The sequence below is a fragment of the Maylandia zebra genome, linkage group LG16, assembly GCF_041146795.1.
Source record: "Maylandia zebra isolate NMK-2024a linkage group LG16, Mzebra_GT3a, whole genome shotgun sequence".
In the NCBI taxonomy this organism is placed as follows: Eukaryota; Metazoa; Chordata; class Actinopteri; order Cichliformes; family Cichlidae; genus Maylandia; species Maylandia zebra.
In genome coordinates this window covers 24,911,149-24,937,369 of record NC_135182.1, presented here as the reverse complement: position 1 = coordinate 24,937,369, position 26,221 = coordinate 24,911,149, and the positions used below count along the sequence as shown (strand labels likewise).

At 38.5% G+C, this 26,221-nt stretch overlaps 1 protein-coding gene across 4 annotated transcripts in view; it reads right to left on the bottom strand.

Annotated features, from left to right (window-relative positions):
• LOC101481846 (polyprenol dehydrogenase) overlaps positions 1–26,221 on the bottom strand; it is a 57,448-nt gene that overhangs the window by 19,944 nt on the left and 11,283 nt on the right. The window contains exons 1-3 of one of the 4 annotated variants that reach the window (XM_004555534.4): positions 17,857–18,083; positions 16,201–16,308; positions 5,721–5,789 (exon numbers count right to left, since the gene is read on the bottom strand). In XM_004555534.4, coding sequence (XP_004555591.3) covers positions 5,721–5,789; positions 16,201–16,308; positions 17,857–17,962 — 283 coding nt within the window. In that variant the 5' untranslated portion in view covers positions 17,963–18,083. Of the gene's footprint in view, positions 1–5,720; positions 5,790–16,200; positions 16,309–17,856; positions 18,084–26,221 lie in introns of those variants that run through there. The other 3 variants (XM_014408268.2, XM_014408269.3, XM_076875157.1) reach the window with 3 other exon arrangements.

Below are 26,221 nucleotides of genomic sequence, written 5' to 3'. Positions count from 1 at the left end.
ACCCATTGGAATCTGACAAAAAGGACATTTTCGCCTGCACACACGCTTATTGCTTTGCAACTGAAGGCCGGCCGTTTGCAGGCAATCCAGGGTCTGGTTGCCTAGGTAACCCTCTAATGTATTTACTGCCAGATCATAAGTCAAACAGCAAAATTCTTCATTCGCATTGTTATGACTTGTTTCAATTGCTTGCCTGGAATTACTGGCCCATTTCCCGTCACCAGCAGTTATTTAGTGGAATGTCATTTACTTTCTATGGTGTCTCGTTGTGGCATCGTTTCATGCATGCGCACGGTTTTAATATTAGTTTTCATGTGCTACATGTCCATGTCCTCTACAAAGTGTTCACGATTTACCTTAGAAGCATCTCAAGAACAAATGAAGAAACACAGGATAAACCTGTAAATGTATTTTTTATACAAATCCTATAAAGTTTGTTGTTGACAGGACAAACAGCGTACAGCTTTTTTCTGCTAGCTCAAGGTCCCAAAAGCTTAAAACTCACAGTAAGTGCAGTAAATAAGTATGAACGTATCGTCAATGGTCAGGTATTGGAAAAACTGGAAACATTTGAACATACAGTATCATTACACAGTGTAATGGTGTAGCTAACCCAAAGTGTTTTTAATAGCTTTGGACAAATGTGGCACTACCACACACGTTCTGGATCCAAAAACAAGTAAAATGACTACATTGTTTTAGTTTTTAACAAGATTTTTTTAAATAAAAAATATTAAAAAACTGTACATTTATAAAGGAAAACATAAGTAGCTCTAGTATGCCTCAAATATTACAGACACTATCTAAAACCTGATTTTGCAAGCGTACCAATCTTGGAACACCTCTTTAATAAAACAGCAACTGACGCACCTTACGAGGTGGTAAAATCTCAAGGCTATTTCGTACAGTCTTCTTAGTCACGGCACTATAGTGGAATTTACGGTGATGTGAAGGTCAGCCGAATCAATTTCTCAACATGGGATTTAAAAAGAGAACCCTGTAAGCTGTTGTTGATGAAGTGATATATCTCTACTATTATTTGTCTCTTCCCATTTTCTGTTTCAAATATATTTATTGAGAGCAAGTATCATGATTGTAGTTTTTACAAATTGACATAACATAGCTTATGCTCCTTTTTTTCTCTAAACTAACAAGGCAAATAATTAAACAACACCAACAACAACAAAACAAAACAAAAAAAAAAAAAACAAAAAAAAAAAACCGCAGTCACCCATAAGGGGTCCCAATACCCCGGCTGTCGACAAAAGGGAAGAGAAACAAGTAAACAAAGTTTTATATTTTCCCAAGGTATATAAGTAAAGGGTGCCAGATTAATTCAAAATCTTTTACATTGTCATTCATACTATATCTTATTTTTTCAAGGTGAAGAGTGTTTATAAGTTCAGTAAGCCACATTTTTAATACAGGAGTCTCATTGCCTTTCCAAAGCTGCAGGATCAATTTCTTTGCAATAATCAAAGCATATGCCATAAACCTTTTTTGAGAGTGTTGTAAATTTTGTGTTTCGTTGGAAATCCCAAAAATGATTACTGTCGGATTTGGTTCAATCTTACTTTTAAAAATATTAGACATATAAGTAAAAATATCATACCAAAAACCCTGAAGCCTTGGACATAGTGCAAAACAATGTAACAGATTTCCATAGTGTATCTTGCATTTTTCACAGAGGGGGGAACACTCTGGATACATTTTGTGAAGTTTTTCCCTTGAATAGTGTAGTCTGTGTATAATTTTGTACTGAATTAAACAGTGACGGGAATTAATAAAAGGCGTATTTATGTTGTGTAAGGCCTCCTGCCAGAAATCTTCTGATAGGAGAGTCCCAAAATCTTTTTCCCACTCCTCTTTGATTGAAGTAGTTGAAGGTATATTCATCTCCTGTATTGAATTATAAAATAATGAAATTCTCTGTTCAAACCCCCTTCCATCACTAAGACATCTGTCCAAAGGATCGGACGATATGTTTTCAAATTGTGGCAGGTATGTACGGATATAGTCTCTTAGTTGAAGATATCTAAAAAAATGACTGTGAGGCAATCCAAATCTATCTTTTAAATGTTGGAATGACATAAAAGTATCATTTAGGTATAAATCTTTTAATTTACAAATTCCCAATTCCTGCCATGTATTGAAAGCTCCGTCTACACATGATGGAAGGAAAGAGGGGTTAGCTGTAATGGGTGTACACATTGATAGTTTTTTCAATTTGAAGTGCTTAATTATTTGTCTCCAAATTTGTACGGTATTATAAATCACTGGATTCGAATTGTAATAGGAGTTTGTCAAAGGAATAGGAGAGAGTAGTATTCCACCAACACAGTAAGGAAGGCAATCCTCCCGCTCCATCTGTAAGCCGTTAGGGAGTATTGCTGTGTCATCCAATAGAAGGGAAATTATTCTTAAATTTGATGCCCAGTAGTAGTACATAAAGTTAGGTAGTGTAAGTCCACCAAGGGATCTATGTTTACATAGGTGGTCTTTTTTTATTCTATGTGTTTTATAATTCCATATAAATGGCATAATGATGGCGTCCATCTTTTTAAAAAAAGATTTGGGCAAGAAAATTGGGATGTTTTGAACCAGATACAAATACTGCGGGAGGAATACCATTCTTATTGAATTCACTCTCCCTATTAAAGAAATAGGAAGTGTCCTCCAGTACTGAATGTTGTTTTTAAGTTTCTCCAGTAAGGGAAGAAAATTCTCTTTCATTAGGGAGCTGTGTTTTTTTGGTATTGTAATGCCCAAGTAAGTGATTTTTTCATAGGTTATTTTAAATGGGAGAGATGTAAGCCATTGTTTGTTCTCTAATTTAATGGGCAGTATTTCGCTTTTTCCCCAGTTAATCTTGTAGCCTGCGAAAGTACTGAATTTATCAATCACGGAGAGAATTGCTGGGAGGGATATTAATGGTTTTGTTATGTATAATAATATGTCGTCAGCATAGAGCGATATAGAATTAGAAGTGTATGTTGTATCATAACCGTGTATATCCATATGGGTTCGAATTGTCTGTGCTAAGGGTTCCAAAGCCAGGGCAAATAATAAAGGACTAAGAGCGCATCCTTGTCTTGTACCTCTGCTGAGTTTAAACTGAGTTGATAGTGTCTGATTTGTAAGAATTCTGGCTGTGGGATTATTATAAAGTAGTTTTATCCAAGAGATGAAATCTTGTCCCAGTTGAAATTTTTCTGGGACTGCAAAGAGGTAGGACCACTCCACATGATCGAATGCCTTTTCGGCATCCAAGCTAAGTATAAGTAGGTCCTGTTGTACCTTGGGGGAATAGATTATATTAAATAGACGTCGAAGATTATTAAAAGAACTCCTGTTTGGAATGAAACCTGTTTGGTCTGAATGCACCAATTTATCTATTACTGTATTAAGTCTACTCGCTAGTATTTTAGCCAGAATTTTTTGATCAGAATTTAATAGAGAAATAGGTCTATATGATCCCACTTCCTCCAATGCTTTGCCTTTTTTTGGAAGTACTATAATAGTTGCTTCATTCAATGTTGGAGGTAGGGTGCTCATTTTGTATGCATGGTTATATAATTTAAATAGATATGGACTTAATTTGATCTTAAAGTATTTATAAAACTCATTCCCTAACCCATCAGGGCCTGGACTCTTGTTGTTTTTTAGTAATCCGATAGATTTTGTAATTTCTTCAATTGTGATCTTAGCGTTCAAAATATTGGCATTTGTCTGGTCTAACACAGGAAGATCACATTTATCTAAAAATTCCTGCATTTCATTAGGCCCTGCAGTGGGATGAGAAGTATAGAGGGATTCATAAAACTGTCTAAAGTTATCGTTAATATCTTTGTGTGATGTGACCAGATTTCCGTTACTTGTTCTGATTTTATGAATCGCTCTATCATTTTCTAGTTTCTTTAGTTGTCTGGCTAGCAACTTATGGGGTTTATCCCCAAATTCAAAATAGTTCTGTCTCACAAAAGTGAAAGTTCTATTAATATTAATAGATAATATTTGGTTTAGTTTATATTTTAGTGCACAAATAGTATTATACTTATCTAAAGAAGGAGCCATTGCATTATTGACGTCCAGTTCGTGGATTCTTTTTTCTAAATTTAGCTGTTCTAATTTATTCCTTTTGTTCCGTGACGCTTGATATGATATTATAAACCCCCTGATATAAGCTTTAAACGTTTCCCATAGTATATCTGGAGAGGTCTCAGCATTATCGTTTATATCAAAGAATAAAGACATCTGAGAGTTTATATATTGTTTAAATTCTAAATCGTTCAGTAATTGTGGGTCAAATCTCCAATTTCTGTATGTTTTAATGGGGTTACTAAGTGCAAAGGAGCAAGTAACGGGGCAGTGATCAGAGATAATAATATTATGATAGGTTGCATTTCGAATTAGGGGGAGCATTTTTCCATCCACCAAAAAATAATCAATCCTTGAATAACTATTGTGTACGTGGGAGTGGAAAGAATACTCTCTACCTGATGGATTTAAAATTCTCCACGCATCACAGATATTCATATTCTTCATATATGTTTTAATAAAATTACTGCTTTTACACGGTGTGATTTTTTTGGACAAGGATTTATCCAAATATGGGTCTAATACTAGGTTAAAGTCACCTCCAATTATTAAATTACTGTTAGGTATATCCGGAATTAAGCTGAAGACCTTTCTATAGAATTCTGGATCGTCATGGTTGGGCCCATAGACATTCAGTAGAATAATTGGAGTAGTATGCAGCTCCCCAGTCACTAATACATATCTCCCATTCTTATCAACTATAGTGGAGTTATGTTTGAACGGGGTATCTTTCTTAATTGAGATAGCTACCCCTCTAGTTTTGGCGGAAAGTGTTGAGTAATACACCTGATTTATCCATCTACATTTAAGTTTATTGTGAGCCGCATTTTTCAAGTGAGTTTCTTGTAAAAAAATAATATCCACGTTAAGAGATTTCAAGTACGATAAAACTTTGCCTCTTTTAACAGGTTCATTTACACCCTTTACATTCCAAGTACAAAAAGTTAAATCCACATTTTTTACCTTTCCATTATCTTGCATTTGTATACTTTAGGGCGGCTTAATTCTCGTATTTTCCATATTCGTACAGTCGAGATATGGGTCCCAACCCTCACCCCCCACCCCCCTACCCGTGTGTAACCGTGACAAAAAAAAAAAAAACGTAAGCAATGCATCCCCTTCCGTGTATCCCAGAAAAAAAAAAAAAAAAAAAAAAAAAAAAAAAAAATTCGAGGGGATGCTATAACAAAAACTAAGCTTACCAAAATATTCTATCTCAAAACTTCCCATTTTCATCACCACCTCTGTGTTTCCCATCTTCTTCCACCTCCTGATTCTTTTTTCCTATTTTATTTAGAAAAAAAAGCTGGTACAGCTAATGATTTAGCACTTTTTATCATTATCTTCACATCCTTTTGCATCATTTTCCTCCTCATGTTCATTACAGTGGATCTACAACACTCCTGACACTGTATGTATGTGCGGTTGTGTGTGTTCAGGTTTACCTGCAACTGTGAAATCATGTGTGTATGTTTGGTAAAGACTGGAAAAAAGCCTACGGGGCAGACTACAGCAGCTCTTTCCTTTATCTTCAAACAGCGGCTTGCTAAAACAACAACATTTGTGCGTACGCATGCGTGTGTCTGCCTGCGTGTGCATGCGTTTAATGTTTGCAATGTTACCTTTGGCCTCTTTGTAGTGTTCACAGATCCTTCTGACAGCTGCAAGACCCTCCTGCTCATCTCTCCCACCTCAAAGAGAAGGAAACACACACAAATGAATACAATATATGACGAGACCTTGGAGGCTTTTTATAAAAAAATACAGGTTTCCTTTTTTTTGTCAGTCTTTCATCTTATAAAAACACATTTCCAAGAAAGGTTCTTCGAATGAAAGAACACTCAGTGCAAAAATTTAGCCCTTCAGAAATTAGGAAAATTAACAAGGCTTCTGATTCAATACATCTACTTTTTCAGTAAAGACTTTAAATGCAAGCCTGTAAAGAAAGTATAATATTATTAAAAGCATGAGTTATTATGAAAGTACCATCTAACTTCAAACAAGCTATATGAGGACACTTCACCAAAGAGATTTTAGCCAAAGAAAAACTACCTTAAAAATGTGATTTTTCTTTGGCTAAAATCTTTTAATGCTTGCAAAGTCAAACAGCAACATTCTGAATATGAAATCAGTCAAAAGATACTTTTTTGCACCATCACTGGATCCAGGCAGCATAGCCAGACAGGAAAGTGGGGAGCACACTTTTATAATAATAAGTATTTTGATCCCAAAAATATCAGAAGAAATATCAGAGTGCCGCATATTTTAAAAAGCTATTTGGTAGAAGCAAAATAAATGGGTAAAATATGGTGCTTAAGGAATTTATTAGACCACAATCCAATATAATGTTTATACCACAGCTGCCCCAAAGTTTCTACAACGTTTCTGCAATGATTTATCAACCAGGATGCACAAGCTCCTCATTCTTGTTATTCAGGAATTTTCCAATTCAGTGTTTTACAAAAAATAGCAGAAAATATAGTGATGCATATTATTAATTTTTGCTTAAGATGCCAAATTACAGTAATTTACTTGCATTCCTGAACACCAAAATTAGTTTTAGTATATGAATGCTATGCTTGACTAATTTCTGACTTGTCAGAGAATTCCAGTCTGCCTCAAATTTAAGCAAAAAATGAAAACTGGGTTTGTTATTTGCCTGATAAACAATCACGTCATTTTGTGTTCTGAATATTTCTTTCTTTGAAAAAATTTGTGTTTTCTTGTTCTATGACAGCTGGTCTAATAAATTTGTTAAGCATCCTACCTGTTTTATTATACTTAGTGGGGGAAAATGAGATTCATACAGTGCTCAGTGACAACTGAAAATGGCGTGTAATACCATCTACAACATCAGATCTGAGTTATAAACTCATAAACACAAGACCTTTAAACACACTGATCCACAGCTCTCTATTTTGGTTCCATATTGAATGCACTGTTCAGATTAATTTACATGCTCCAGCAGCACAAGACAAAATATGCAGAGAGCTACATATCATGTGCTGCCTTCTAAGATCATTGTAATAAATATATTATCCCCATATGAACAATATCATTTTAATACACCAGTTCTCACAGTGAAAAAGTCCATGATATGCTCCTATCATAGTTAAAGTCATTTTCCTTTCACAGTGCAACAGGAGCAAGGGGCTGTAACAGCTCTTTCATAAAAATAATCTACCACACACCCTATGCCGAACGTAGGGTAAATTAAGGAACTTAATGTCCTGTCATTTAGCTCAATTCAATTTCCACGGTGTTAAAAAGATGACTGTTGCTATCGTTAGATGTAGCCGGATGACTAGACACGCACAAACTTGTACACACAAATAGCCTATTTGCACACGCTCATTTCCGCTTTGCTCACACACATAGACACACTTATCTTGGATTATCACATAGACCTTTTCAAGGGCACAGCATCATGTACCCTGATGCACCGCTGTTCAGGCAGGGCTGAAGGATGCAGCTTCTCTGAGTGACGTGCCACAAACACTCACATTCAGGACAGGAACAGCCTGATCTCACACAAACAGATTCTTTTTTTCCAAACGCACTAGTGCCCCTCTAGCAGGCTTCTCTGCCCATTTGCCAACACTCACTAAGAACGCTGCATATAATTGAATACACATCTCTTCACAACTGCTTCTGGACAAAGCTCTTCTTTAAAATAGCTACTGATTAAAAGACGTGCCCCAAGGAAATAGTTTGCCTACTAAATATTTTGGGATGAGAGTTGAAAAAGTAACCTAATTAATTCACAGACATATTCTTGCTGCAACTCAACAAATGGATAAACTGAGCAAGACCTGGAATAATAGTTAACCGTAAACTGCCAACTACTGACAATCTCATGCATGCATGGGGACCTGTTGTGCTTTCCCCATAAACATTATAAAAGATGGACATAGAGTCTGGGTCTGAAAACTGAAACCAATGTGGAAGTGCTTTAAATCTGTAATTTATTTAATGGCCTCCAAGGAGCAACACCTGTGGTTATACAGACTTGTCATCCTATAGAACTCTATAGAAAAACAGCTTTCTGACACAAGCTTTTCTGCTGAGTTTATGGGCTCAGTCACTCAATTTGGGTCAAACTTAATAAAAATTATGGTCCATTTTGTAAATCTCAGAGACACTGTGGAGGACAATCTGGATAGCAACAAGTTTGATGAAATTCTAACCAATACTCTTTTTTTGAATTGGGAATGGATGTACAGACGCTTAATCACAGCATAAACTAAAAATACTTGTTAGTCAAAGCTCTGTCACGGCACGGTGCGCCGGTGTGTTAGAGCAGTGCCCAAGAGCAGACACAGGCAAGGAGACGTAACATGACTTTAACAAAAGGTGAGCCTTTATTATGGCTGAACAGAGGGCAAAACAAAAGCTAAGACGAGTGCTGGCAAGACAACTAAACTGACTGTGAAAACCTATGACACTGAACACTATACAAGACTATGAAACTGTGATAAAGCTATGAAACTTCGAAAACTAATTCTATGACTGTGACTATGAGAACGGTGACGACTATGACGAGCCATAACTGGGAAGGTTACACAGACGACGCGACAAAGACTGACTGAAACACAGAGACTAAATACCCACAGGGATGATTAGGGGAAGTGGAAACACATGAGGGAGAACAGCTGACACACATGAACCTAATGACAGGACAGGGGAAGTGAAACTAAATACAATAAGCAAGGAACACCGGACTCTTTCAAAGTAAAACAGGAAACATGGAGACTTAGACATGATGCAAACCTGATAACAAGAACCACACAGACATGAAGCATGACAGGTAGACACACGAACCAGGGACGCTTAGTACAGGGGAGATGACATAAACAACTAAGAAACAAAGGACTAAACAGCAACCTAGAAATTAACTAGATGAGTTAAACTAGAACACGAATGAATACAAAAGAAACATAAAAACTCAAACACTGGGTCACACGACCCAGTACTGTGACAAGCTCAGGCTTTATGCTGCTTTAAATGCTCAGTTTCCAAGTTTTCCTTTCTTCTGCTCTTGGATCTGTATGATGATACAGAGAAGGATTAACCTTAATATGTCACCTCAGGCAGACAGCTCTGGATTTAAGCGGCAATTCAAGTGGCTCCATTCACCTGCCATTCAAACCTTCTGTTAGTGAGTAACAGCCAATCACAAAAGGATTTCTCACTTAAAGGTAGGATAGGTGTCAATAAAATGAGAGACGGTAAAATGGCTCACAGTACAGAGGCTGCATCTAATCCTGGTATACGAAACTGTTATTCTGAGCTGCAGTTCAGACAAATTAGTAGTTGGGAATGAGCGTACTTGGGGAGACAGAGTAAAATATTTTATTTGTTTAACCTGCAAATTGATTTGTGCATCATGTGCTACGTATGAGCCAGATTTTGTCTTTGTTGCCGGCACAGTGGTATCAAAACCTTCAGTCTGCTTTAATCAGTTATTCTATTCGATATACAGTGGGGCAAAAAAGTATTTAGTCAGCCACCGATTGTGCAAGTTCCCCCACCTAAAATGATGACAGAGGTCAGTAATTTGCACCAGAGGTACACTTCAACTGTGAGAAACAGAATGTGAAAAAAAAAATCCATGAATCCACATGGTAGGATTTGTAAAGAATTTATTCGTAAATCAGGGTGGAAAATAAGTATTTGGTCAATAACAAAAATACAACTCAATACTTTGTAACATAACCTTTGTTGGCAATAACAGAGGTCAAACGTTTACTATAGGTCTTTACCAGGTTTGCACACACAGTAGCTGGTATTTTGGCCCATTCCTCCATGCAGATCTTCTCGAGAGCAGTGATGTTTTGGGGCTGTCGCCGAGCAACACGGACTTTCAACTCCCGCCACAGATTTTCTATGGGGTTGAGGTCTGGAGACTGGCTAGGCCACTCCAGGACTTTCAAATGCTTCTTACGGAGCCACTCCTTTGTTGCCCGGGCGGTGTGTTTTGGATCATTGTCATGTTGGAAGACCCAGCCTCGTTTCATCTTCAAAGTTCTCACTGATGGAAGGAGGTTTTGGCTCAAAATCTCACGATACATGGCCCCATTCATTCTGTCCTTAACACGGATCAGTCGTCCTGTCCCCTTGGCAGAAAAACAGCCCCATAGCATGATGTTTCCACCCCCATGCTTCACAGTAGGTATGGTGTTCTTGGGATGCAACTCAGTATTCTTCTTCCTCCAAACACGACGAGTTGAGTTTATACCAAAAAGTTCTACTTTGGTTTCATCTGACCACATGACATTCTCCCAATCCTCTGCTGTATCATCCATGTGCTCTCTGGCAAACTTCAGACGGGCCTGGACATGCACTGGCTTCAGCAGCGGAACACGTCTGGCACTGCGGGATTTGATTCCCTGCCGTTGTAGTGTGTTACTGATGGTGACCTTTGTTACTTTGGTCCCAGCTCTCTGCAGGTCATTCACCAGGTCCCCCCGTGTGGTTCTGGGATCTTTGCTCACCGTTCTCATGATCATTTTGACCCCACGGGATGAGATCTTGCGTGGAGCCCCAGATCGAGGGAGATTATCAGTGGTCTTGTATGTCTTCCATTTTCTGATGATTGCTCCCACAGTTGATTTTTTCACACCAAGCTGCTTGCCTATTGTAGATTCACTCTTCCCAGTCTGGTGCAGGTCTACAATACTTTTCCTGGTGTCCTTCGAAAGCTCTTTGGTCTTGGCCATGGCGGAGTTTGGAGTCTGACTGTTTGAGGCTGTGGACAGGTGTCTTTTATACAGATGATGAGTTCAAACAGGTGCCATTCATACAGGTAACGAGTGGGGGACAGAAAAGCTTCTTACAGAAGACGTTACAGGTCTGTGAGAGCCAGAGATTTTCCTTGTTTGAGGTGACCAAATACTTATTTTCCACCCTAATTTACGAATAAATTCTTTACAAATCCTACCATGTGAATTCATGGATTTTTTTTTTTCACATTCTGTCTCTCACAGTTGAAGTGTACCTCTGGTGCAAATTACTGACCTCTGTCATCATTTTAAGTGGGGGAACTTGCACAATCGGTGGCTGACTAAATACTTTTTTGCCCCACTGTATTTCGCTATAAGTCATCCGTTTCAACCACCTCCTCCAACTATAAAGAAATTATAAAAACCTTTCCAAGAAGCAAAGTCTTCCATGGCAAAGATTAATTTAAATTTCATTATCTTATCTTAAAAAATGCTCTGGACCGCATCATTTTAATCCAATACCTAGTGAAATGTATTTTAAGCACAAGTGCATGCTTTTAATACCCAACTCCGGTGTTTGACAGTTCAAAGGCTTAAGCCATTAACTGTCTTCACACAGATACTATGCTACCACTCCACCTGAAATATGCATCCACTACATAACTAGAGAGGGATCCACTTTACCATAAATACTCTCACTTCATGAATTACCTCAAAGAATTGGCATATTTGAAATGGAGATACACTCAGTCATCAGCTGTGGGATCAACTTCGGTACACATAGGATTGTCTGGAACTACAACAGACACTTATCCGAGTTCTGGTATGATTGATTTTGTGAGTGTAATCCCACACACATGGCGCTCACATCTAATTTATGTTCTGCTCAAACCGTCTCTAAGGATACTCTGACATTGACTTTGCGCTATACACTCTGAATGAATAAAGCAGAGTTTTCTTCAAAGTTTTTAAACTCGTGGACAGAATAGAAAATGTAGTCTCACCCTAGAAGATTTTGCTGTTCTGTGCATGGCATCTCCAATGTGCTTAACTTCGGCACCTAATATAGGTTTTAAATGTAAAAAAGAAAGAAAAAAGCACCAATTCAACTAAATAATTTCATGATTTATGACCAGTCTTTGAAGAGTGAGTTGAAATCGAACCCCATAACATTCTGTCAAGACATTCCCACACTGCTTCAATAATGTTGAGGTCCAGGCTCTGGATTCCAAACCATGACTTATAGTGTTCCATTGTATTTATGCAGATATCTGTTTCCCACATTGATAGTCTGTTTGCAATCATAATTATGATGAAAAATAAAGCAGCTGCTAATCTGACTATTTCCAGATGGTACTGCATGGTTGATCGAAGTCTTTCCTATATTTATAATTAGATAGATTTTAAAAAGATCTCGAACACCACGGCTGAAATGCAGCCTTAAACCATAACAGCATCTCCACTGTGTTTTACCGATAACTGTAGACATTGACAGTTGGACATCCCTCCTGACCTCCTTCATATGTACTGATGACAATTTAAATCAGAAAATGTAAAATATAGATTTAATACTCCATAAAACTCACTTATTGTTTTTTTGGTCCTGTAGTTTTTGTGTAATTTAGTATACGTCAGCCTTTTCTCCCTGTTTCCCTGCTTCTTGACAGCCATCCTTCCACGAGACCATTTCTGATGAGGCTTCAGCAAAGAGTAGATGAACTGAACGTTGGGTTACTTAACGTAATCCCTGGTTCTTTGATAACAGAGTGAGGTGTTTCACTATGGGAATCGCCTCGGCATGACCAACTACGGAAGCTCCAATGACACCACGTCTGTCTATGACAGACCTGTCGAGCCGTGCTCAGGGCTCCGCCCCCTCGTACGCCGAGGCGATTCCCATAGTGAAACACCGAGCGAAGTTAGAAAAAGAACTAATCTCTCAGTTCCTGTTTCAGGTCTTGAGACATGATTTTAAGAAACAGTTTATCTGCTTTAAATACCTTTTAAGGACTGCCATTTTTTCCATCTGTCCTCAACTTGCGCAGTTTACACATTTTATTTAAGAACACATTGAAGTCCATGCCAAAATATGCCAAGTTTTTGGCTAAAGATTTTTTGCGAATTGCCTTGTTGCAAAAATACTGTTTTATGCTTGTGAAACAATTATCTTTGGCATTTTTTCATGATTTCAATTAAAGAAATGAGAATGGCTGCTACTAACAAAGTGCCTAAAAGTACTATTTAAAATTGGTCTGTTAAGTTCAGACAGAACACTATTTCATCACTTGAGTTAGCTGCCTTTCTTGTGCTCCATAGTCAGAAAAACTCTGAACTAGTGCAAACGTCTTCAGAGCCATTGTGGGGGGGTCACGGTATGATTTTTTTTTTAAAAAGAATGCTTGGACACTGCCAAGATAATGGAGAGGTTTTTGACGGGGCTCCCACACAAACGCAAAGCAGAAGATGAAGCATCACCAAATTTGTTTCCAAACCAGCTTCCTTCCAAGCCAAAGACTAGAAAATATGGTGAAGCATATCTTCCCTTTGGCTTCACCTGCACAAGTGCCAAGGTAGGTCTCCCCTGCAGAATTTGTTTTCCTTGCATCGGGAGCACGCGCGATGTGAAATGTTGCGTGACGAACTCTGTATTCCTCGTCTACATGTGAACGCAAAAACAGAGTTTTCGAAAATCTCCAACCTGACAGGAGTTTTTAAAAATCTCTGATTTCAGTTATTCATGCCGTTTACGCGTGGACGAAAGGCCCAAACGCATAGAAAAACCTGCTAAAAGCTGGGGGAATCAAAAATACTCGTGTAGGTGTGGACGTAGCATAAAAGAGTTAATAGCCTGATCTATTGCTGCCCGTAACTTATTGCAGTTTTCTCGTATTTGTTTAATTGTTTACAAAAGGTTTGAGGTTTGAAATGTGTGTGTAGTTGGAGGATGCGTTTGTGTGTGTGTGTGTGTGTGTCTGGTGGGGGGGGGGAGATTTTCTTCTAAAACAAAGGGAGGCCTAGCGAAAAAATTTGGGAATCACTGCTCTAGCAAGTGGTTCTAGGCAGGTAGAGCAGGAGTGGCATGGGACATGTGGCACATGAAATGAAAAAAAGAGACATGCCACATGATAGAAAACCTGGAATTGATTACTTATATAGAGTACACATAAATACACAGACTTCTAAATTGCTATTATCTCACAGCCTTTATCTGTATTTTCCCCCAAACCTTTGATGGTAGCTAAAATTAGAACAACGCACATCATTTGTTATGTTAAACTATATTCAGTTAAACAAACTACTTCTGGAATTACATTCTTTTGCATATTTTGCCTTGCCTACACGTTCAAATTCACTTTTGTATTTTTTGCATGAAATACATTTTTACATAGAACATTTAAAGAAGCTGTAACGTGAAGCATTTCATTTTTTAACATTTGGTTTTACTGCATTTACCTTCCCACGATAAATATAGCTAAATGAATAATGGAACAATAGCAGACCTTGTTTATGCAAAAAGGCCTGTCATAATCCTTGAATTTGCATTTTAACACCCAATTTGATAACAGCCCTTTAATCCCAGTGAAGCTCTGAAAGTCTTTAAATCTCCTCACAGTGAAGAATCACACACATTTCCTAATGATGAAAACAAACTGTTTTGAAGCTATTCCAACCCTTAGCATGAATCAATGAGGTGTCAAGAGGGTTTCTGACAACAGTACGCTTTTAGGTAGACAAACAGAGGATGCCTTGGGTATTATACAGCTGTGGTTTGATCAGTCTATAATAGATTTTATGTTATCATGGACACCTCATCATTCAGCTTCACTGGTGCTTTGGGATAATGGTGAAGACAGAACACTGACCATAATGTCTGTCCTTCTGTTTTCAGACCAAAGGTTAAGCAAAGTTTCATTTGAGAACAACAAACTTCTAACTGGGCTCAAATACTAAGATATTCTCAGAACGTACCCAGACTTTCTGTAAATTTGCTTATTTTTCTTAGTCTCCTACTTTTCACTATAAAAATTAAGTTAAATGACACAGCTGACAATTGGCTAGTTCTCCTTTTCTGATTTTCTGTGGAATGAAGAAAATCCAGTCTGTGAGAGATTATTAGCCAGGAGGCTTTTGCAACACAATGCGAGACAGATTTTTTGTGGAAACTTAAATCGTCTTGATGCATTCTCAATCATCCAGGAAAGTAAATCCCCAAAAGTTGATTCTGTTCCAGATGAACAGAATCAACTTTTGGAGATGGAAACTTAAATATTTTCAACTTACACACATGCATATTTGCCTCTAATTGATTCATGTGCAACAGCCATGTATGCAATCTCAGTATGTATATGCAGTTTGTGGTCCACAGTAGAATATGTTATGCTGAAATCAATATGTGGTACTTGCTAAAAGTCAATATAATCCTTTGCTATCACTGCGGTGCCTTGTTCAGAATTTGCCAGGATTAACAGAGACTCAACTAAAAAATACTGACATTTCCTCCTCTACACCAGTCATTTTCAAACTATTTTTTGTTGCCCAAAGTACACCAAAGGGCAAACCAAACTTTCAAAGTGCTCTTGTAGTCATATCTGTCATCGGTTCTTCTTTTGATTGGAATGCAAGGTGACGACACTTTGACAGCTCATTTGCAGCAGCTGGACCTAGTATGTGTATCATCCCATCCATTAGCATACCTTACCTCAATCTAACAAATGGTGAGTCCATTTGGATTCACTGCTCTAGACTTTTACGTTCACCCTACATTTGTGCTGCACAGCAATTTAAAAACTAATTAAAGTCTGTTTAGCGGTGACTACAGTATTCTCACCATCTTATGTGGTTAGACAGGGTTATCGTGCCAGCACTTTTCCACCTGCAGACGGACCTATCCAGTTTGTTGTTGCACACAGCTACACACCCTACACACAATGTACTTTTTGTGTAATTGTGTGATATGTAAAATAAAAGCACTTATCAAAGGAACTGATATTGGTGCATGTTTTAACAGATATTAACAGAGGTTAATACATTGGGTATTTGTTCCTGCATTGTAATAGAGATTCTGGAAAGCTGAGGCATATGTAATGTGACATACAGTATTCCAAGTTTTGGGCCTGACAAAGTTCATAAAGTGTAAAGAAGAAAATAATTTTCAAAATGAAAAAAATCAAGGACCAACAGAGAAAGCGATCAGAATTTTTAAAGGAGTGTGAATCTTTTGAAACATCATTTTTTTTGTCTTACTTTCTCCAGTATTAGGCCACATCTCTTATAGCTATTTGTGCAGTTAATGTTTATGTATGTGAACAAGCCAGCCTATAGGGAAATCATGTGTGTTTGTGCTGTTTGCATATCAGTGTTGACGTGCTTCATACAGTACCTATGATAACATGTGCCCCAAGTCTGACCAAGTGGCGAGCTACTTCATAACCAATTCCCCTGCCTCCTCCTGTCACTATGGCAACGTTGCCATCTTGTCTGGGCATCACTGGCAGAAGCAGAAGAGGAGACAAAGATATCAAAGAGAAAGTCACTTGATAAGGAAGCTTCTTCAGGACAGGTTGATGTTTCTATAGATGACAACTCAGTAAAAAACACATGGGCTTTTTGTAGAATTTTTTTCTTTTTATTTCCATTGTACTGAATAACAAGTTTTCTTTACTTTCTTTCATTACTAAAGTTACTTTATGGGTTCAGTAGCAACAAAATAATAACAGAAAGGGACCTTAATTAAATGCAAAATAGAAGAAAAGTTCAATAAATTAAAAAAAAAAAAAAAGCATTTTATGAAATGTGTGAAAGCCATCAGATTTTGATTTATTTTAATCAGAAACACGAAACACTGATATAACACTCAAATTAACAGAGTTAAATATCAGAAAACAACTGACAGCAGATATTGTTCACCTTATACTCCCCTAGTAACATATGATATATTATGTAGTTACAGTTCATATTCCAGAGAACACATGAGTTCTTCCTATACCCTTTCCTGTCAATTTTCAAGAAGACTGGAAGAGTCTGCCACATTGGATGTGATACAACCACTAGATGCTGGGGAAAAATATGTATTTCTGGATTGGTCGGCAGTGGTTTCTGGAGGTTGCTGTTTCTTGCTAGGTGAAACTGACTGCAAAGAAGGGTCTGCATATGCTGTATCACTAAAACATCAGATTTGTATCACAATTCTGGCACTTTGCAGTTTAGTTTGAGTTTTTAAAAATGTTCAGTTTTAAGTAAATTTTAATGGTTTCAGTGTTAGTTTTTATTTATTGTGCAGTGAGCAGTATTTATCCAGAGCAATAAGTTTTCAGAACTCATTCAGAAAGCTCAGTCTGAATAAATCATTGCACCAGTGCCTCCCGAGCTTATGTTAACCACATTGAAAAAGAACAAAAATAAATTAGATAAATAAATTCTTTTTTAAAAAACAATGTTTTTTTTTTTTTTTTAAATTATTCTAGTTATTTTTCTAAGTTAGCAATATAATTTCAGTTTGGATTATTTCTGACGTCTCTTTTTAGTTTTTATTTCAGTAAGATAATAATAATAATAATAATAATAATAATCCTAAAATAAAAACATGGTTATAGTTTTGGTGTAGTTAACCAGGTGTCTGCAACAAAATTAAGTTGCGCTGTCTCTGGGCGACGAGCGAACTAGCCCAGACAGCATTATGAAAAGTGCACATTTAACCTCACAAAGCTTGGTGGCAATCGTAGAAACTTTGGAAAGGACACGTTGATGTTCTACGCAATCGTTAATTATTCGGCTGAATTCGGCAAAAACAAGACGACAGATGATCATTTTTTTCGCTAATGTTTTGAGCTTAACACAAACTAGCTAACATAGCTAGCATCGTGTTAACATGTGCAAGTGCAACATAGTAAATGACCGCTACATGTACTAATGAACAATGATAACCCGTGCTGACTATAATGCACCCACGTTCATTGGTTACAACTTGGTTGCCCGTGCTGTCACTTACAACTGAATTACAACTTGTCAAACTAACGTAAGCTAAAGTTAAACCGACCTGGCAGCCTCAAAGGTCCGTTTAGCAGTTGAAGCAAAAGCACCTTTAAACCAAGCAGGTAAAGCTTTATAGCTGGCAGAAGATGACACCAAAAAGCAGACATCATCTCTGCGAGGATGTGTAACGCTGGTATCCGAAAGAGCCGTCAGTGCAGAGGCAGAGCAAACCACCACAACGCAGTTACGTCTGTGGGACGCGTTCCAATATGAAGTTGTCCAACATCGCTTCCTTCCTTAACACATCTTCTAACAACTCATGTTCCATTTTTAGATTACTAAATTAGACGACTAACAATTCCCTGACATATCTATTTTTAAAATCTTGACTTTTCAAAAGATTTTTCCCCGTAGAGCCGCTATTTGAAATCATGATCCCTTAAAGTCATCTGTCACATGGCTGTAAAGCTGAAATAAGTGTATGATGGAGGGGACACGTTCTCCTCGCTGCTCCTTGGCTGCTTGATGTGCCGTATGATCCTTATCTGTAGATCCAGCATATTGCACCCTTCAGCTCACTGACTCCCTGATTAACTGCTGCCAGCCAGGTCACACGCGACAAAAATCAACTGAGGGATGACACATAGTAGTCTTATCCATAATTTCCCAAGTTACACTTAAAAGAACAAGTTTCTAGAGCAGGGTTAGTCTGAACTAACAGTGAATTCTGGTCTGCCTGTCAGTTTTTCTTCCCAAGGGATCGCTTGATTCCACACCAGCCTACTTTTATTGGCGGCTGCTGTGATGGTGAAATGTAGGAATTCAGCTGTGAAAATCCTGATTGCACTAACTAAAAAAGAATCAAAATATGGTATTTTATTTATTTTAGATAGGTGACAAACTATGATATAACTGAAGTTGGCTGCACACTAACAGGCTGTATGAATTTATGATTTAATAAATTAGTCATCATAATTTCTCATAAATATTTATAGCACCTATCATGATAGTGAGGATTACAGCTTCAGAGAAATTATTTTTCCACTTCTAGAGATAAGCTACTGGCACTTTTGTGTGACACCCCATGACTTCTAATCAGGACCAATACCCCCTGCTTACAGCAGATACTGAACATCTTTGGCCATTTCACTGGGCTCAGAGAATCAAATGTCAAGAAGATATTTTCAGACATTATCGGATGAGTTTCACCGACATTTTGTGTCATCTGCCACTATGGAGTACAGTGATTCTGAGTTTGTGTGATACTTAGAGGTCACAAGCACCAACTTATTTAAGCAGCTATCAAATATAGAGGACAACGACACAAAGCATGATGACATAATGAATTATTAAAGCTTAAATAAATGATTCCTTGAGACTTTTTTTTTGTCTGAGACAAAAGATTAAAGTTTAAAAAATAAATGTATCCTCCCGAGACCCCGTGACCTCAGAGGGGTATTACATTTAGACTTTTCTGCACCTTCATTCTTCTAAATAAGTGTTTCATACATGGTTCAACAATGGCAACTTCATTCTATTATGGTGTAAATTAACCCCACAATTCCCTTATGGGGTTTTTTCAAACATTCTTATAATATCCCAAATAGTTAGGTGAAAACTGGAGGTTAATTTCTTGCAAAATGTTTTTATTTACTCTTGTTTTTATTTATTCTTAACCTTTAATCATTCTTTATTTGTCTGATTTTTTTTTCCTCAAGCCTGGCTCCAGTGTGACCACAACAGTAAAATGCAGCGATATTGAAAACCTCATGTGTTCTTTTTCTTTTTCTGGCCTCTCCTTTTCAAAGTCTCCACATTGGATCATCTGCTTCCATCTCACCCGATCCCTAGCATCCTCATCCCCACCCTGTCGTGGCAGATGGCTGCCCCTCCCTGAGCCTGGTTCTGCCGACGGTTTCTTCCTGTTAAAAGGGAGTTTTTCCTTGCCATTGTCACCAAAGTGCTTGCTCATAGGGGATTGTCTGTTTGTTGGGGGTGGGGGGTGGGAAATATTGTATATATATTAGAGTCTTTACCTTACAGTATTATGTACCCTGATGCGACCGTTCTTGTGATTTGGCGCTATATAATTAAAATTTATTGAACTGAATTGAACTGAAAATCCTCCTCTGCCCCCACTAACCCTCAGGATGTCCTCCTTCACTATCCACGGATCTTCTTTGTGGTCTTCCTGTTTTCCTCCTGCCTGACAGCTCCATTTTCAGCAATATCTTCAATTTGTTAGAAAAAGTGTAGTATTTGATTGACACCTGACTGACAAATACCACCCAGGATTGAGTGGTTGTCCCAAAAGGTGAAATTAAAGTTTCTTTAAAAACATAAATGACTGCCCATTTTCATCTATAATCTACACATCTGAACAGATTACCTACTACAGTGACGGACAGGCTAACAGTGTGAGCTGAATCATCACTGGCACTCAAAGTAGGCCAACCAGTCTGTCCCTCATTTCAATAAAATTACAACCATTTGTGTTAAAGACAGGTCTGGGGCATTCACAATAACTTCCCTTTTTTCCCCTCTTGGCAGGAAAATCATTAGTATTTGTTCGCTTCTTGCCCAGTATGCAGTGGTTAAGGCTACTGCTGCAGTGACATGCAGTTGGCCTCGGTTATTAAAGTCAGCTCAGGAAGGCAGTTAAATGAGCATCAACATAAAGAAACTGTGTCATCACCACTACCCTGATGGAGGCTGAGCTTCGGAGGCTGTGTGTGTAGTCAAAAGTGCATGTGCTGCTGTGAATTCAAGCTGAGAGGATGAGTTGTGCACACATACGAGTGCTTGTTCACCCGCAGCCTGAGAGGTTGTGGGTCAGTAAGGCGAGCCGGCCTGCTATTGTTTAACGGAAATCGCATCTCACGCATGACTGTGGGATGATTATTTGGGATGATGGGAAATCAGGCAGACACATGAATACACAGTCGCACAAAAATTCCCACATACGTTTGAACGCACGCGAGACATGTTGGGAACAATACGTGACAGGAGGGTGTGTGAAGCAAATAACATGTGAACAGCATCAAAATAGCTCCAACTAACAGTCACCTAGTCTTGATGACAACCACTGGCTGCCTGCAAAGCCCAACTTGTCTTATTTTGTAAATCCAGGCTGACAACAGCTCTGCGGGATCTGTCTATGTGTGTGTGTGTGTGGTGCATGTGTGTGTGCTAGTTAAAATGCAGTTTTTATTTCATTTTTTTCATAGACTTATTCTGGGTAAGAAGATGGTATTGGATATTTTTAGCAGAAAATGGCCCTAACTGTTTTTATATACTGATTCGATGCGCTCTTCCTTAACACTCTACTCCCCTGCTTGTATTTGTTCCTGATCAACTGCTACCCACGAGAGATGGGAGGTGAAGTGTCATATTGTGAAGAAAGGGAATTTTCTGGGTGTGTCATGGGCAATTTGGGCTCCGGAGTGCAACAGCTTGTGTGAATTGATGTTAGCTTTTTCTCTGGCTTTGAGCTGCCTCTTTTGTAGCTTTTCCTCAGAAGTCTTTGCCATGCGAGAGGCAGACAATCCAGGTTAGATTCAAAGCGTAGACTTATCCAGAGCTGCAGGGTGTAAAGCCTGTAATGACACGTGTACATGTATATGCAGAAAAAAGAAAAAAAGACAGACAAATCCAAGGGGAACTGCTTGTCTTGCAAACTAAAGCACAGGTCTATGTATACTTATTCTTGAGTTTGTTTAAATAGCAGAAAATATGTGTCTGTCTTCTGCTGACCAGTTCACAGCATATTTCTATTGGTGTGTTCTTGGTGTCATGTTTTGTGAAAGGAGAGAAGGAACCAGTCACATCAAATTTCTGGTAAAACTGGAAAGTGCACTTAATTTAATACTAAACCTGAGTGTGTTTTTAGGGGCAATGTTTTGCATACTGTTTTTCCACAGTTAATAGGTGTGACTGTAGTGTAGCGGTTTCCCTAACAAGTGAAGGATCCTGGGTTTGATTCGAGCAAGACAAAAGACACAAATCCCTTTGGGGTTTATGTAAAAATCTGCCAAATCAAACATGCTACCTGCTGTGGCAGCCCTTTGTGAATAAGAAAGCAGCAGAAAGTAACTTTTAATAGAAGGTTGTGATAAGGATGCATAAGGATTAGAAACTGAGCTGGAGCACTCAGATCTATAGGTTTTCTCTAATTAACACCGATTTGTTTTTTCAATATATGCAAAAAGTGTGTACAGTGTAAAAATATATATTGACTTTTATGCCCAGCTTCAAATGATGTTGCTTAGAAAAATATGAGAGTTGTAAATCTCTTGACAAGGAAGCACATAAGTGTACTTTCTAAAGTGTTAAACTATCCCTGTCTTTGAGTTCAGTACTTTAACATTTAATGTTTAGATTTTAGTGCTTTACCCCACTTGTTTGCGGTTGTTTGTAGAGCCCAGCGTGTCTCAAAGGGCACAGCAGCGTGGGCTTCCAACCCAGCCTCAGCTCCCTATGAAGACACGAAAAAACTTACTGAAAGAAACACTTTTATTGTAACTAACAAGGAAAATGAGAAGAAACCCCAGGAGAGGCCATTCAGAAGGAGAACCCCTCCACGGATGGCCAAATGTGTCCTGTGAGCTATGGGTGGGAAAAGGCAGTAGACTATGTGGGCAGAATTGGTAATAGCTGTGTCACTTCAACTGTAGCCACTACAGGTTTTCTATGGGGAGAAAAGCCAAAGGCCAGCTTGTAAACATGAAAGTGAAACCTGAGATTTTTGTACTTGTTTGCAGTGGAACTACAGACAGCATATACCAACTACCTGGCTTCACATTAGATGTAGAACATTTTTTTGTATATTGACACTCACTCTGTTTTACATGCATTTCAATGTCTTTACTAATAACTCAAAAGTTGACTGTGTCCTAAAATCTTTTGCGTTTTCATTACTGGATCACCAACATGACCATAGCTGGATGGCTAAATAATCAGGAACACAGGTCAAATCATTGTCTGTTCAATCGTTCATTTTTAGCATGTTTCAAACAACATGCTGAACTTCAACAAGCTTCAGACAGCTGATCAGCATTAGAGTAAATTCCTCTCACATGATAACCTGACCATATAATAACTTGAACTATAACTCTTTCCAGTTTCCAGGAAAGATAAGCATAACTCTAAAGCCATCCTATCTCACAAGCTTTCAACAACTTCCCAAATTAAACTTGGGCCAAGCAATCCCTCCATTTATGGTACCTGCCTAAAAGGTGGAACCGAGGGCAGTCTTTCAAAATATGTAAGAGTCTATACTGCGTGTTTTGGCTGTGGAGGCTCAAGTGTAAAGATGTTAATAATGCATGCAAGATGTGCACAATGAGTTCATCAGAATGCAAGAGACAAAAATCTGTGTATATGTGTGTGTGCGCACATTCATGTTTATCAAATACATCCCACCACCATTATTGCTAACTGTCTTAAGGGAGTGAATGTCTTTCTATTAGTAGATGTAGAATGAGGAACAGTGGGAGGGATATTTGCCTGCACCAATTAAGACTGTCATTAACTCTGTACACCGAACACTCACACACACACACACACAGCGAGACAGACACACACACACACAGTATTTAACACATTCAATTTAACAGTCTGTGAGTCAGTGTGTGCCTCTCTTTCTGTCTGTCTGAGATCTGTTGTCACTGAGACGGGATACGAGGAGACTCTTTCATCTCTCGCTCTCTCTCGGCTTTTTTCTCTTCCTGTCTCACACTCCAGGATTATGTGAACACGGAAAACCTTCAAGGATGCTTATGTGTACTGCTTTCTTGGCTTCAAGGGCGTCAGCTACCCCTCTGTTAAACCCCAAAACCCCACTTCAGCTCGGTCAAGCAGTCCGGTCTAGCATTATGAAATGGGATCTGAATAACTGTTTGGTATTTTTTAGGTCATTTAGAAGATATCACAGTGCTTATTTGCTTTCCTGTATGTCTAACCCTTTTTAAAAGACATTTTAAATGTTGAAAATGTACAGATATGTAAAAGGAAATGTGCCTGAAGTAGGGTCAAATGTTATCACAAATAATCCAGGCATGGTCCTGGCTCATTGGGTTTTTTTTTTAAAAGTCTTAAGCTCTGTTTATCATTACTTACATTCAGTCTGATTCTTACTTTTTGCATTTTCAGCTTTGTACTTGTTTATTGCAGTTACAGTTGTGTTTGTGGTATTCCTCCTATCAGTTCACGTTACATTCCTTGTTCCCCGTATATAGTGAGATACTCTCTGTTTCGTTACTTCCTGTGTTATTTTGATAGTCATGTATCTTTTTGCCAAATTTACCTCCCAGAGTGTTGTTATCAGATGTAGTTCAGCTGTGTGTAGTTCCCAAGTTGTTTCCATTCTGCCACCCTCAAATTGTTTTGGTTCTTTGGCATGTCCTACTGTTACCTGACTTTGTTATTTTGTAGCCTTTCAGACTACTCAAATGGCTTTAATAAAGGTTCTCATTTGATCCCTGTCTTCTTGCGAATCTGCATTTGGGGTCCAACCATCATTACATGCAAACCCGTTTTTCCTAATGTCTAAGAGTGGATGGGAATCATTAAAGCAAAGATACAGTAAGCAAAAAGTGTGGTGGCGTGAGGATAAGGAATGGGGATGGTGACAAGAGGCCATTACTACTCTCAACAATTGTGTTTATGATTATGTGTTTATGGCTGGTCAGCAGAACTTTCAGATAAATTCGGATCTTTAAATGTGACCTCCCCAAACACTCATTGCACACTTTGCTGAGGATACAAAAATCTCTGCACCAGTGTAAAGGTCTATATTCACACCCAGGATAATAAGGAAGGAAACATAGATGGAAGCTGATTAAAATGTCTCACTATAATTAAGACCGCCCAGGTTTTCTCATAGGGGACCAGTACAGTTGATAAATATATAATCAAATTCCCAGTATAACATATTTTCTGTGGCGGAATCTGATTTGATGTTCAATAAAAAACAAAATCAAGTTAATCTACAGTCATACTCTTGATTTAAGTCCACAGTTGCTAATGTTTACCAGTCCTGATTGAGCTGCCTAACTGACCAGAGGAATGGTGGATATGAATCATGTCTAACATGGTGTTTCCGTCCCAGTCTGCGCTAAAATGCTAATAACGTAGTCTGTTTGGGCTGCGGGGAGTCCATTACGCTGACTATATCACATCCTTGTCCATTGGGGGACACACGCTGGGGAATGCAGAGAGGAAAGAAGACTGAGAGGATCACACGTATGTTCTGGGAAAAGTGTGCGTGCGCGTGTGTGTGGCTCTGTGAATGTGTGTTGAAGCTCGGACACAGCAGACATGTGTCACCTCAGCTCTAGTGCCGTCAAGCTAAACTGACATAAACAGCCCCAGGCGGCCCTATCAGAGATGGACTTTACATAACGGCTGAGTCACTCACAATCTATTTTTATGGCTTTGAGGTGTGTGTGTGTGTGTATGCGTGTTCCAGTGCATCTGCATTATTTCTGAGAGCCAATTTCTGAAGGTCTACAATTTTAGTTGTAGACCTTCACAATGAGGAATCTCCCCTTTTACAGTGAGATCATCGTAAAAAGATGCTCAGGAATGAGCAGTAGGGGAGGGCAATTAATTTTCCCAAGAGGCCACAATTAGGGCTTAATTGTAACATCTACTCTTGGCAGTTGCAGTTTATACAGTTTAAAAAGAAATAAATTTAAAATTGAGCCGAACTGAGTTCAACTTCTTGGCGCAGCCCTCGACAAAAGTCCCAGTTTCTCATGTGCCCCTTTGGGAATATTTCCCACCCCGGCTCTACAGCGTTCACTCACACAGGCAAAAAATGCTGAGATTAGTTTTAATACTTTGTCCCTCCTAAAATTAACCCCTATGGAAATCTTAACCTGAAAACAAAGTACTTGCCCTCAGACAGCTGAAGCTGTCTCAGGATGACCCAGCGTCACAAACAGGGCCGGCCCGTGGCATAGGCCGTATAGGCAAATGCTAAGGGCGCCGTCCATCAGGGGGCGCCACGCCAGGGCCACAAATGTTGAAAAAAAAAAAAGTTGGTACTATTATTTCTAAATACAAAAAATAATCCCACGTTAATTAAAATGCAAAGTAAAGCTTATTTAATAGAAATATTATTTGTTACAACATTACACTACACTGCTGATGTAGGGGGGCGCCACCTAAAATCTTGCCTAGGGCGCCAGATTGGTTAGGGCCGTTTCTGGTCACAAATATGATATTCCACAGGATGTCCCAGACATAGAGCCTTGTACTGATGGCAGTGAATAAAAAGATGGCACACGAGTGAAGCAACTAATCATTTCTCAAAGAGGAGCATGTTTTCTGTCTCATTACTAACTTCTTTTTTTGGTTTTGTAAGCACATCCTTAGCAATAATGAACCGTTGATGCTACTGCAATATACAGCTTAATGCACAGGAC